We start from the raw sequence: 12,283 nt of genomic DNA, 5'->3' as shown, positions 1-12,283 counted from the left end.
TCCTACCTCATTTGCACATGCTGTATATAGATTTTTCTACTGTATTATTGATTGTATGTTTGTTTATTCCATGTGTAACTCTGGTACAGATTTGTAATGTTTTATTTGTGCTTCCCATTACATTTTTTGGGGTGTTTTATTGTGTGTATAATGTGTATATTTATGTTGTATTATACAGGGCACACCTTCCATGTTAAAATAAAAAACATTCAGCAAGAAGAGATGTACGTTTGGAAAGTAAACAAGTCGATTAACAGGTTAGGTTAGCAGGAGCTTGTGAAACAAGACAAATACATGAAAAGAGATGAGAGTTGTTATGATGGGTCTGCATTAGCAAATTTAGCCAGATCTATAAATGTATATTTATTCACTTAGATTTTTAACATGCCTCCTCTGAAAGCTTTCACATTTGACATTTGATCCTAATCTCTAAATGATATTCAGGTACATGGTGCAAGAAAAGGTCAAACATGATTGGCTATGAAACTATTAAGCAGCATTTCAAAAGGTTTGTCTTAGAGTTGCAGCACACACTAAATGATTGTTTATTTATTAAATATGGAACTAATTTCATAATTTGTTTTATCATCAATTTATAACAATTTCATGTGTTCTTTCAGAATTAATTCATTCGTATGGCCGGTGGATCTATTAAAGTGAGGGGAATAAGACTCTTGTTGTGACACTATTTCCTAGAACAGGACTGGTAAAATGGTGCCATAACATTTCATATAAACAGAAATGGATTCCATGGACAAGTCAATAAATAGAACGTGGTACCTTTGACACAGTTTCTTGTGTGGGGAAGGTGAAGAGTGGTGCACTGTTGACATAATTGCCACTTTCACTGGGACAAGGGCTGACAGATTCACTCTTAAAAATGGTCCCTTTCAACGCATTGGGGTCACGCATTGGGGTCACGGTTTGGACAGGATGAGAGTAGCTTTCCACATCATCAACCGTGTTATTAGACTACATTATTATCTATCCGCTGTTACAAGGGTTGTAGGCGCACTTAAGTGTGTGTGTGTGTGAGATGGAACAGGCTGCTGTGTCGTTCCAGGCAACCAGTGAGTGGTTCTTTCTCTCCCTGTAGCAGGGACAGAGGAAGACAGTCATACATCTAATCTGTTTGTGCAAACAGCCTGCGAGGAGGGCTCTTTATCAGCAACATTAGGGCCGACAGCTGGGGCCCTGACATTCAAGGACGTGCACCATGGCACTGTCGCCACGGGAGTGCTGAAATCATTTATGACATATGATAAAAATACAAGACCATGTTAGAAACATCAGTTGTGTGTTGGTGCTTTCTGTTGCTCAAAGGGCCTATGCATTATTCTGGCAAAGCTCTCACTGGGGTTGGGAAATGCCTGTGGGACCATCACTGTGTGATTCAGGTGTGCTAGAGCTTTTTCACCCTCACATTGAAGTTCCGGATCCTGACAAAATAGCTTTTACCCGTGAGCCTTGATCTTGGGGTATACACATTTGACCAGTATCAAACCCAAGTTGTCTGTGGTAGCCCACCGAGCTAAAGCCTTAGAATTAGCTCTAGGAGCTGACATGGGTTTTCAGGTATCAGGCATCGTTGATCATGAGGCAAGCAACATTCAAGGAACCACACAATGCAGGGGTCTCTTCAATTAAAATCAGAAAGTCTATATTTGAGAACTCCTATTAAATGATATTGAACACCAATAGGTCTGGGTATAACATGAGACATTGCGTTTGATGTTGGAATCGTGGCTGAGACAGACTGGAGAGGTAGACTGAGTAGTTCTGCATGAATAAGTATTAGAAAATGAGTTGGATTAATTAAAAAGACTAGCGAGGGATACAAATTTGAAGAAAAAAACCCCAGACGGGTCAAGGAACACTGGTCACTGGTCTGAACGAAATGGATGAAAACTCAAATGAAGCTTACATCCCATCAAACAGGAGCCTGTACATAGAAATATAATCTATTCATTCTATGTTCCCAGGTTCCTACCACTTCGCATTGGACATTTCTGAAAAAAGACAGGATATGAGGCCATGGCTGATATGATCGCAGATTCCCAGGATAGCCTTACGCAACTCAAAGCCGGTGTCAGGGATAATCCTCTTAGAGGAGAACATTTGCCTTAATAGGAAACAAACACGCCATGTTTCCCCTCCTGTTTTTAATTCTCATAATGGAGAGTTTACGTGTGGATGTGCACCCTGTGCTAACTCCTCCACCACACCACAGTAACCAACCTGAAGGACATGGCACTGGACTACATAGAATTTATAGCCTCCAATTTATAGCCTCCATGTACAAGAGAAAGTAAAAAATGTGAACAGTAGATTACAAGCATTTTCCAAGGGTCAGGAGGATTTAGCATGCTGATGTGATTTCCAACAGCTTCCAGCTCCACATGTATCAGTTCCAGTCAAGGTCAGACCATTAGACTAAGAAGGGATACTTTATGTAACCTCAGAATGGCTTTATAATGCTCACACAATATGACCATAGACAACATACTGTAAAAGTGGTTTTCATATAACATACAGAATGGTTTGGAACTTCCCAGTGGCATTACAAAGCCATTTTCTCAGGCTTCCAGGGTCAAGACAGTTGCAAGATGGGTGTGATTCCGTTGTCAAGACAATCAACTTCCAACCAAAATGCTGTCTCTCTTCAATGACATTCAGCCAAGACATTTCCCTCCAACATTTGTGTATTTTGTGCTCAAACAGGAACATGCGATTTCTGCTTGAATCCAGCCCTGTGTTTGCTGCTGAAAAGGCCTTTCAGTGTGCTCTGTTTGCCAACACGACCTTGACTGGCCACTTCAGCCATCTTCTTGTTTTGTCTTATTAGACCCCTGAAAGTCAATCATGAATAGGAGCTGTAACAGTTTTAAATGACGTCTTATCCTCAATGTAACTGTTACCTATCACAGAAAGGGATAACAAGCTAGTTCACCTTGATAGGCTGTTATAGTGCCAGATGTGTGAAACAAGTCTGACAATTCCTACGGATATGAAAGAAAGTGGTCGATATTGAGGCGGTGCTTGGGGAACCAACTGCTGCCCTTGGCAAAATGTGTATTACTATTACATAGACATGTAGACACTAGGAATTATATAAACGTACAGGAGAAAGCTGCCAACAGTAGAGAGCATTTAAATAAACATAAAGCTTTAAGGATTTGACAGATATTTTACACCAATAATGGTGTAAACCAAACAAGAATTCCTCCAGGGGCACAAAAAACCACCATACAATAAACAAAAATAAAGATACTTCTCATCTTCAAAGTATCAGAACATGACTGTGTTTATCTTTGGACACCTGACAAAAAAATGTGAGAACTGTGCACCTATTCCCTTCTCTCTCTCATTGTTGAGGCCTGTGGCTGCATCAGAAGATAGGTGTATTGGCGCCCCTTGGTGGCCAAGTAGGGAACTGCAGAGGGGGTATCAGGTGTTACCACTCTAGACACTAGAGGCAGACAGTAGCTACAGTTACTTGGTGGGCAGCCTCTTAAACGAGCTGGAGGAGACATCAGTGTTAGTGATGCATACTGTGCTCTGACAACCTGACCTACCCGCTAAGGATGTGCTAACCGCCATGGAGATTCTCGTAGTGGCACATTCTGTCAGATGGAAACATGTTGAAACGGTTTTAAAATGATAGCAAAGTGCAAATGGGACAATTACAAAACCGGTTTGTAACAAAAACGAATTTTTATTACTCTTATTAGTATCCATTGTAAAGGAAGGCATTGGATGTCTGAGCAGTCTGCGTCCACTAACACAGATCTGATGGAACGTTTCAAAATAACATTGTAAGCAGCACACAACGTAAGCAGAGAACATGGCCGAAGGTTCACAACCTTGTAAAAGCCATTGATAATGATTCCTCATGAATTTGTCCTCAAAATGAAAAGGCTAGGATTGTAAACAGGGTTTGTCATTCAACCGCACAGATGACAGAATATTTCTTTAAGTTGTGACAACAGAACTGCAAAAGTTTGTTTTTTGTGTTTCTTTGAAATCTACATTCAGGTTTTCAAGAAATGTACAGTTGAGAGTCCAAAGTGGAGGGAGCAATCTGGGGAAAAAAAGTAGTAACCCCATTGTAAAATGTTCCAACGTATGTCCTCTTTTTTCCCCCTCACCCACTGGCCTCTCGGATTCAGAATGACGTACAGTACGTTTGAACACCATGGCGAGGAGCATGCTGACGGTCCTCTTGGGGGCGCTCACCTGGTCCAGTGGGAGACGCAGACAGGCAGGACAGTCCCTGGCGTGCATGCAGCCAGTTCTCTGTCATTCCCACTCACAACACCACCGAGCAAAAATGGACACCAGTATGACCTGTGGAGTCATAGAGAGAGTGTCAGTAGATAATCACAACAGTAGTGGAACTTCTAGACAACAGGAACAAAAGGGACATTACTTTTTTATTTGATTGACTTATTTCCCTTCCTTGCACAACCTGGTCCCTTGTCGTCCCGTGCTTCAATTGGCAAATCTTACTTCGATAGCTGATGAGTGTTGAGCGTTCAGGCATAAAATGACAGCTGTGCTTCACCCAGATGAGTGGTGCAACACATTGGTCATGCTGGCGAGTTATCCTTCCTATATACAGTATAAATGTAATTCCTATGCGCCACACTCTGCAGCCTGCAAACTGTTATAGATTGCCTGTCTGTATTCTGTGCTGGTCCCTTCAGTGCAGTGTAGTTATTTATCACCTGCTTGTGCATTTAGAGCAATGCGTTATGATGGGCCCTGTAATTCTTCTTCTTCTCGTTCTTCTCCTTCTGCAGTCTCTCTAGCTCGGCCTCGTACATCATCTCCTGGATCAGGTACTTCTCCCGCCGCATGCGGTCACGCAGGTCCTTGGGCAGGTCTGGGATCAGGTAGGCGATCAGGTTCTTGATGGTGAAAACCATGTGCTACAAAAGAACACAACACCAATAGTACAGAAATTACAGAATGTCATCTCGGCTAAATATTGTGTTATGGTTTTGTTGAATGGAATGAACTGTACAAACTAACCTCGAAGACTATGATGAAGGCCAGTCGTGCGGCCAGGACATGCCAGAACTGCAGTGTGTAGGAGTATGGCTCACCGGGCGAGTCTGGGGGCTCTCTGTAGTCACGGTACCTGGGGGGTCAAGCACAGGGTCGAAAGGTCAAAGGTTATGACTTTTCTGTTCAAAAAACCCAACCATACCAAGACTCTCTTTGGTCACCAAACCTACCTGCAGTACTTCACTGCTTCTCCAAACGTATCCGATCCATCTGTCCTGGGCACCGACGTGTTCTCAAAATCAGACACTCTGAACATCGATAGACTGGCGTTCACATATCCCATCATGCACCTGGACAGGAAACATTAAAATGTCAGTGGTTTGACGTTGTGATGCCAGAAAACATGTCAAAGGCAGACACTTTGCCTGTGTGGTCACTGTGGTCAGGCTCGCTCACCTCTCCCCGGCCCGGCCCTGCCCGGCACACGGGCCATACTTGTATGCGTAGACAAGGCGTGGGATGAAGTCGGAGGTGACGGCGATGACAAAGGCGTTGGTGATGACGGACAAGATACCGATGCCCTCCAGGATGCCGTACCAGATCCCTGGAGAGAAAATAACAATGTTCTTGCTCCGATGCAAATGATTTATTACAGTTCACCAGCAAGCAGCATGTCAGGACTTCTTCAAAGAATACTTATAAAGGGGTTTGAAAATGATTCCAAAAGTATAAAGCATAACAGACTGGTTCGGCTAAAATGGTCTGTCTGTGCTGAAACTAATGAAATAGGGTTCCATTGAGTGAAAATAGTTGAGGCACGATTGTTGGCGTAGAACAATGACGTCTATATGGCATGTTTTGCGTTCCTTTGAAAATGTCCCTACAGTAGGTGATTGTCAGACCGGAAGTTGAGCCTAACCTATGTCTTTGGCTTGAGAGGGCAGGGGTCTCCGCCACTGGGTGACAAACTTGTAGGCATCCAGGCGGATCTCGATGATGTTGTTGAGGAGGGCCAGGAGCGGGGCCAGGGGGAAAGCTGCCACAAATATGGTGGTGAAGCCAAACTGTAAGACTGAAACACACAGACACAGGGAGTAAAGCGTCACCAGTAGTCCTATTCAAAACCCCATTCAAAAACCCCATTACATTTTGTACAGATGGCCACCCCAAAGCCATATTCACTCAGAAAGGGCAATATGATTTGAGGTTATACCATTCAATGTCACAATTGTTACTGTATGTCAGTGCATGTGGGCATTTCACAGGACAAAGTTAGACATTTGATTTTGTGCTTCGTGAAGAGCCTCGCCAAGGAAGTCACAGACGGTAGTACATCGAGCGTAATTACAAATCAGCATTCAAAAAGCCTACAGAGACGCCACATAATGGATCTATGCAGCATTATGGGTTAAAATAGCATTATGGGTTAAAATAGCATTATGGGTTAAAATAGCATTATGGGTTAAAATAGCATTATGGGTTAAAATAAACAGTGGCACATGCATGTGGACATAGCTGCATGCAACCACGGAATCCTAGCCTAAGCGTTACACTGATCTGTCACTGTCATAAATGTCACGGTCATCTGACATTGTCACACATAAATCTGTCTACACCAAACACATGTAGGAGAAATGCTTCAAGTAACCATTGTGTGATTAATACATGGCATGTGCCTGCTTTATGTATACCTCACATAATCATACTTAAAGGACAACTCCACCCCAAAAACTATCTTTTGGTATTTGTTTCATTAGTCCATTGTTTTGCCAAAATGTTTTGCTTGTCAGCACTCAAGTTTTCAAGATACGTAACTTTCAAAACACAGAAATCATCCCCGTATGGTGCAAACCGCAGCATCATATAATGCAAAATGCATCATGTAGTGATGATTACTGTATTTTGAAAGTTACATATCTTGAAAACTTGAGCGCTGACAAGCAAAACACTTTGGGACTATGTCAACAATGGACTAATTAAACAAATACCAAAAGATAGTTTTGGGGCAGACTTTTCCTTCAATATACACGTGGAAAATCTATGTAGACGTTAATTATTCACATTTACCAGCATTCACATTGATGGTAGCTAGGTTAATCAACACCCGCTGAGGTGATCTATAGTCATCAATAAACTGTAGTCAGGTGTGTTATTGTTTTGGCAGCCTGGAGAAAAAGTTGCCACTAACACCAGCACTTTGTCCACCACAGAACCACCTGCAGCCCCTCAAAGAACACTGTTGTGCCCAGTGGAAATCGGTTTTCTATAGAAGTAATTAGATCCTTAGCTAATATTCATGGCCTTTCTCCTCTCCTTGTGCAGTTTGCCTGGCAAAGCAGAATATGATGGCAAGGAGCGCAATAAACATATTTGGCACATGCATTCATGACCTAACTAGTAAACAACATTTTGTTCTACAGTACCTTTCATGTTCACTGCAAGCAATCAGGCAATCAGGGAAAAATGACAACGGAGTTGGTGTCCCACATCTGACCAATAGGTTCTCTCAACTTATTAACAATTTACATTACACTACTCTTATTACTGTTGAATTATTATTGTAAGAGGTGCAAAAATAATTGTAATTAGTCATTGCTACACTGTACTTACTGTTAGCGTAACTAACGGTTACGTCTAGGTGCTGCTAGGGTTAGTTGTGCTGCTCTAAGTTGGAGTGTAACAATGAGTAATTAAAATTATTGTAACACTGTACTCACAGGAATAACTACACTGTACTCACATGAATAATTACACTGTACTCACATGAATATTTACACTGTACTCACAGGAATAACTACACTGTACTCACAGGAATAATTACACTGTACTCACAGAAATAATTACACTGTACTCACAGGAATAACTACACTGCACTCACAGGAATAACTACACTGTACTCACAAGAATAACTACACTGTACTCACAGGAATAATTACACGGTAATAAGAACCCCATGTAAAGTGTTACCCAAATTGTTTAAGGAAATGGTTCACCCAATATACACATGTACATTGTTTTCCTTACACTGTAAGACATCTAGAGATACGGTTAGACATCAATCCATCCTTTGGTTTTATATACCTGGCCAGTGGCCACAATTCCCAAATTCTAACATTGTTGTTTTATTGTCCAAAGACCAATGGAACTCAATATCCCCAAAATTAACATGTTTAGCATTTCATGTCCAAATCATTCCAAAGTGATAACAATTGAGCCATTTCTAGTCAAAGCGTGTGAACATAACAAACAGAACAGTGTAAGCACCACTGATGGGAATGGGACAAACAGAAAGGGGATCTATCGATGACAACATCAACACATTTTTACACCCATCTTACACAGAGGAGTTAGCTATGTTTTCTGCACTTGTGTATTAACTGTGTACAACATGATGACGGCAATGACTCTCAGTGTTCTCAATGCAGAGCAGTGGCTTACTTGGTTGCTCACTCAGGTCTATATCGCTCGAGCCACACTGATTTCTTCTGATTGGTCAATTGATTGATAGTGAGATTATTTGCATTTTAAAGTAACTGTCCAGTGTTTCCAGATTTCTATGGAATATAACCTAGAACTAATTACAATATGAGTGAAATATTTTTCATCCAAAAAATGGTACTTAAGTATGTTAAAAAGCAGTTTTTTTGTATTGGAATGTTGTAGCCCAACAACAGAAAGGTGTGGGTGTACACTGGTAATAAAAACATATATATATGAGTAGACCAACTGATTGGCCAGGAGGATGACATCATCCTCTATGTGGAAATAGCAAGCATTTTTTAAAGGGTCTGTTTGAGGTGTTTTAAAAAAAAGGTGTTTTCCTCCAATGTATGCTTTGGCCACAAATACGAGTATAGGATGAGTCATTGGACAGTTGCTTTAAACGTGGGCTCAGGGTCAAAGGGCACATACTCATCTCCAGGTATTCGTCAAACAGTCCGTAGGCATTCATGGGCTGCAGGTTGTAGTCCCTCTCCCACTGCGGGAAGCTGGCCTTGGCGTTGGGGCCGTGCTCCTGCCTCAGCCTTCGCCGCGTCCACCAGTTCTGGATCAGCCTGACAAACAAGCAATTATAAAGTCACAGGGGATGACTGGTGGAGATGACACGATAGGCGCTAGTTGCGTCTAATTGGCTAAGCCAGGCCATACTCACGGGTAGCCCAGCTCCATGAAGTTGTTCCAGGTCTGCTTGAGCACCATGATGATACCCATCTGCATGCAGAGATCTATCAAACAACCACTGGGATGGCACTACACAGAAAGGGGAAACAGCGCCGACACTTTATTCAATCATAACTTTTCAACTAACTATCCAGTAACCCTAGTTTTCTGGTTCATAACACAGAGGTTAGAGTGAGAATACAGTGTTCCAAGCTACTTTCCACTTAATCTGGGACACCCAGAACAAATTTTGGGGGTATTTGCGGCATAAACTCAATTCAGTTCTGGGCGGAGACGTGTTAGGAAATATACTAAAGAGACTAGTGAAGTCTCCACCCCTCTAAACTGAAACTCTCAAACAGTTTCTGGCAGGTCCACGGGACAAAATGTCCACTCCACTTCCTAAATTCGAAAGATGCGAGCAACTGTGAAATTGTGATGCGATCAGCGATGAAAAATCGACGTACTGGAACAAAGTTCCTAATTCGTAGTGGCATCCCACAGTCTGTCGACAGATGCTACAACCATTTATGTTATGTGCATCTGTCCACGAGAGTACTTTCCACTATAACTTTTCCACGTTGAACACATTTCAAAAGCCCAATGAAAAACATACAAGTTCACTCACCTCTTCCAGTTTCCAGCGGTTAATGAGGCGGATATAGGCTCCTGGCCGACCAGTGAACCTGACAAAGGTGGTCACATCATTTTACTAACTAATCTCTATGAAATATAGCCGAGTATTACGATTTACACCATGAAGTAGAGATGTTTCCTCACCTGCCCAGGAAAAAAGCTATGTAGAAGGTAGAGCTGTTGAGATTGACAAACTGAAACAGGAACATCTTCAGGGTGAAGCTGTTCTCCCACTCGGACTCAGTCCTCGGCTGCTCTGTGGACACAGAGCCAGAGGGAGAGACAGAGAAACAGAAATAGGGAGAAAATAGAGAATAAGAGAGAAAGAAGAATAAAGAGAGGGCGACAGAAGGAGAGAGGGTGTGTATAAAACCACAGCCCCTGCATTATATTGCCTGTAATTACCTCTGAGGATGGCATGTTACAGCATGATGACAGATGGAGGAACAGTTGTAGCTTACCTAAATTGGTGAGCAGAAGGGCAACTTTTTCATACAACTGAAAAGAAACAAGGTTACCAGTTAATAGGGTTTGTTTTCTATGACTCTCTTGACTCTCATGCGGTTGTAGCTAAAATGCGATACGTCATGACATTGAAGGGAGTTAGGATCCATTTTTATCGATATTTTGAGCACAACTGTAGTTAACTGAATCAAAAATCGCTACAAGACATTAGGGTTTTGCCATTGATAGACAATATACACTGAGTGTACAATATTAAGAACACCTTCCTAATATTGAGTTGCACCCCCCTTTGCCCTCAGAACAGCCTCAATTCATCGGGTCATGGACAAGGCGTCGAAAGCGTTCCACAGGGATGCTGGCCCATGTTGACTCCTATGATTCCCCCATGAATTACTGGTAGTGGATCTCTACTCCAAATAGCTTGTTCCATCTCATCCCACAGATGCTCAATTGGATTGAGATCTGATGACTGGGCAGGCCACTGCATTAAGCTGAATTCATTCATGTTCTTGGAACCTTTTCTGGACAATCCTAGCCTTGTGTCATGGGGCATTATCCTGCTGTTAAAAATCTATTTGCAGACAGATACACTGCTGCCATGAAGGGATGCACCTGATTGGCAATGATGTTCAGATATGCTTTGGCATTCAAATGTTGCTCCACTTTTATCAAGGGGCCTAATGTGTGCCATGAAAACACACCCCACACCATCACCACTAGGCTGCAATGTTGACACACATCAATGTGAAAAAGCAGGAACCAGGATTCCTCAGACCAGGCAATGTGTTTCCAATTCTCCAGTGTCTTCGTTGCTTAGCCCATTGCAAACACAGTTTCTTGTTTTTAATGAAAGAAGTGGAACTCTGTAAGGTTGTCGGCTGCCATACCCCATTCGTGTCAAGGTATGACGAGTTGTGCATTCTTTTGTGCGTTTTTGGGCACCAATGTTGTACTGGACTGTCAGTTGACTAACTGTAGCACGTCTGCTGCTCTGCACAATTTGTGTCAGCCTCCTTTGTCCCCTTTCATCAATTACCCGTTTTTAACCACTGGTTTGCCAGATGTCCTTTGGGTGGAGCAGGTGTTCCTAATGTTGTGTACACTCAGTGTGTGTATATATATATGCCACTTTTTTAATCTCATAATCCTAAATGCATTTCTCAACAAAGCCCTTACCACATTGAGGAGCATGATGATGCAGAAGTTGATGCACACGGCTGTGCCGGTGGTGGCCACCTGAGAGTTATTCCTGATGAGAGCCCAGCCGAAGGCGGCAAAAGTGCTGACTGTGATCACGCGGTAAATCACGATGCCGAAGACGGCAGCGATCACCACCAGGATCTGAGTAGGTCAATAAAACATTCTGGTCAGACACACCGATAGCAACAAGGCAAATCTGATTGATAGCTCACTGGCTTGTGTTGGCTTGCTTGCAACGTCACAGTGGTGGGTTTGATTCCTGCATGGGCCACTTACTGAAGATTTGAACGAATTCAAACAAAACCCAGTGGGAAACTGGTTTTGCGGCAAGCACGAGGCAACATGCAAAACATTTTAATGAATCTGTCCCTACTCAAATGAATTTATTATGAAATATTCACTATACCTACTCCAGGGTCTTACCATAAAGAAGATTCCAGAAGCTGAGACGATGAGTCGGCTGTACTTGTCTGTAAAGGCCTGGTACGGCTCAGGCTTTCCAGATATGGGGTTCATCCTCTCCTTTTTGGAATATTTGGCCTCAAACTGGGGGCGGATTTCCTCCTGCAGCACACAGAAAGCTGGCTGAGCCACAAACGCTCCTAGAATGTTCTGCAAACGTCTGCAAAATGTTCTAGGAACGTGATCATGACACGTCTCCTTGGCTTTCTTGAAACAGCTGTAGAACGCATAACTGTGGGTATTTCAAGAACACAGCAGAGTGTCATAACCAAGGTTGAACATTTTCCTGGTATTTTACAAATGTTCAATCCCGAGAATAAAACCACTTTTCTCCCGGGTAACCCAGTAC

General features: G+C 42.5%; 1 protein-coding gene across 2 annotated transcripts in view; it reads right to left on the bottom strand.

The window, feature by feature from the left end:
- Nucleotides 1-533: 533 nt before the first annotated feature.
- Nucleotides 534-12,283, bottom strand: part of LOC109886931 (anoctamin-4) — a 51,601-nt gene continuing 39,851 nt past the window's right edge. Inside the window, exons 17-29 of one of the 2 annotated variants that reach the window (XM_031831513.1) lie at nucleotides 11,896-12,036; nucleotides 11,449-11,613; nucleotides 10,269-10,305; nucleotides 9,952-10,063; nucleotides 9,800-9,857; nucleotides 9,164-9,261; nucleotides 8,923-9,065; nucleotides 5,930-6,082; nucleotides 5,467-5,614; nucleotides 5,241-5,360; nucleotides 5,035-5,143; nucleotides 4,728-4,931; nucleotides 534-4,347 (exon numbers count right to left, since the gene is read on the bottom strand). In XM_031831513.1, the coding sequence (XP_031687373.1) occupies nucleotides 4,740-4,931; nucleotides 5,035-5,143; nucleotides 5,241-5,360; nucleotides 5,467-5,614; nucleotides 5,930-6,082; nucleotides 8,923-9,065; nucleotides 9,164-9,261; nucleotides 9,800-9,857; nucleotides 9,952-10,063; nucleotides 10,269-10,305; nucleotides 11,449-11,613; nucleotides 11,896-12,036 (1,476 nt within the window). In that variant the 3' untranslated portion in view covers nucleotides 534-4,347; nucleotides 4,728-4,739. The remainder of the gene's footprint in view (nucleotides 4,348-4,727; nucleotides 4,932-5,034; nucleotides 5,144-5,240; nucleotides 5,361-5,466; nucleotides 5,615-5,929; nucleotides 6,083-8,922; nucleotides 9,066-9,163; nucleotides 9,262-9,799; nucleotides 9,858-9,951; nucleotides 10,064-10,268; nucleotides 10,306-11,448; nucleotides 11,614-11,895; nucleotides 12,037-12,283) is intronic. The other variant, XM_031831514.1, reaches the window with a different exon arrangement.

This window comes from Oncorhynchus kisutch, linkage group LG9, assembly GCF_002021735.2.
Source record: "Oncorhynchus kisutch isolate 150728-3 linkage group LG9, Okis_V2, whole genome shotgun sequence".
NCBI classification, from domain to species: domain Eukaryota; kingdom Metazoa; phylum Chordata; class Actinopteri; order Salmoniformes; family Salmonidae; genus Oncorhynchus; species Oncorhynchus kisutch.
Note: the sequence above shows the minus strand (reverse complement) of the source record. Positions and strands in the feature narration are given on the sequence as shown.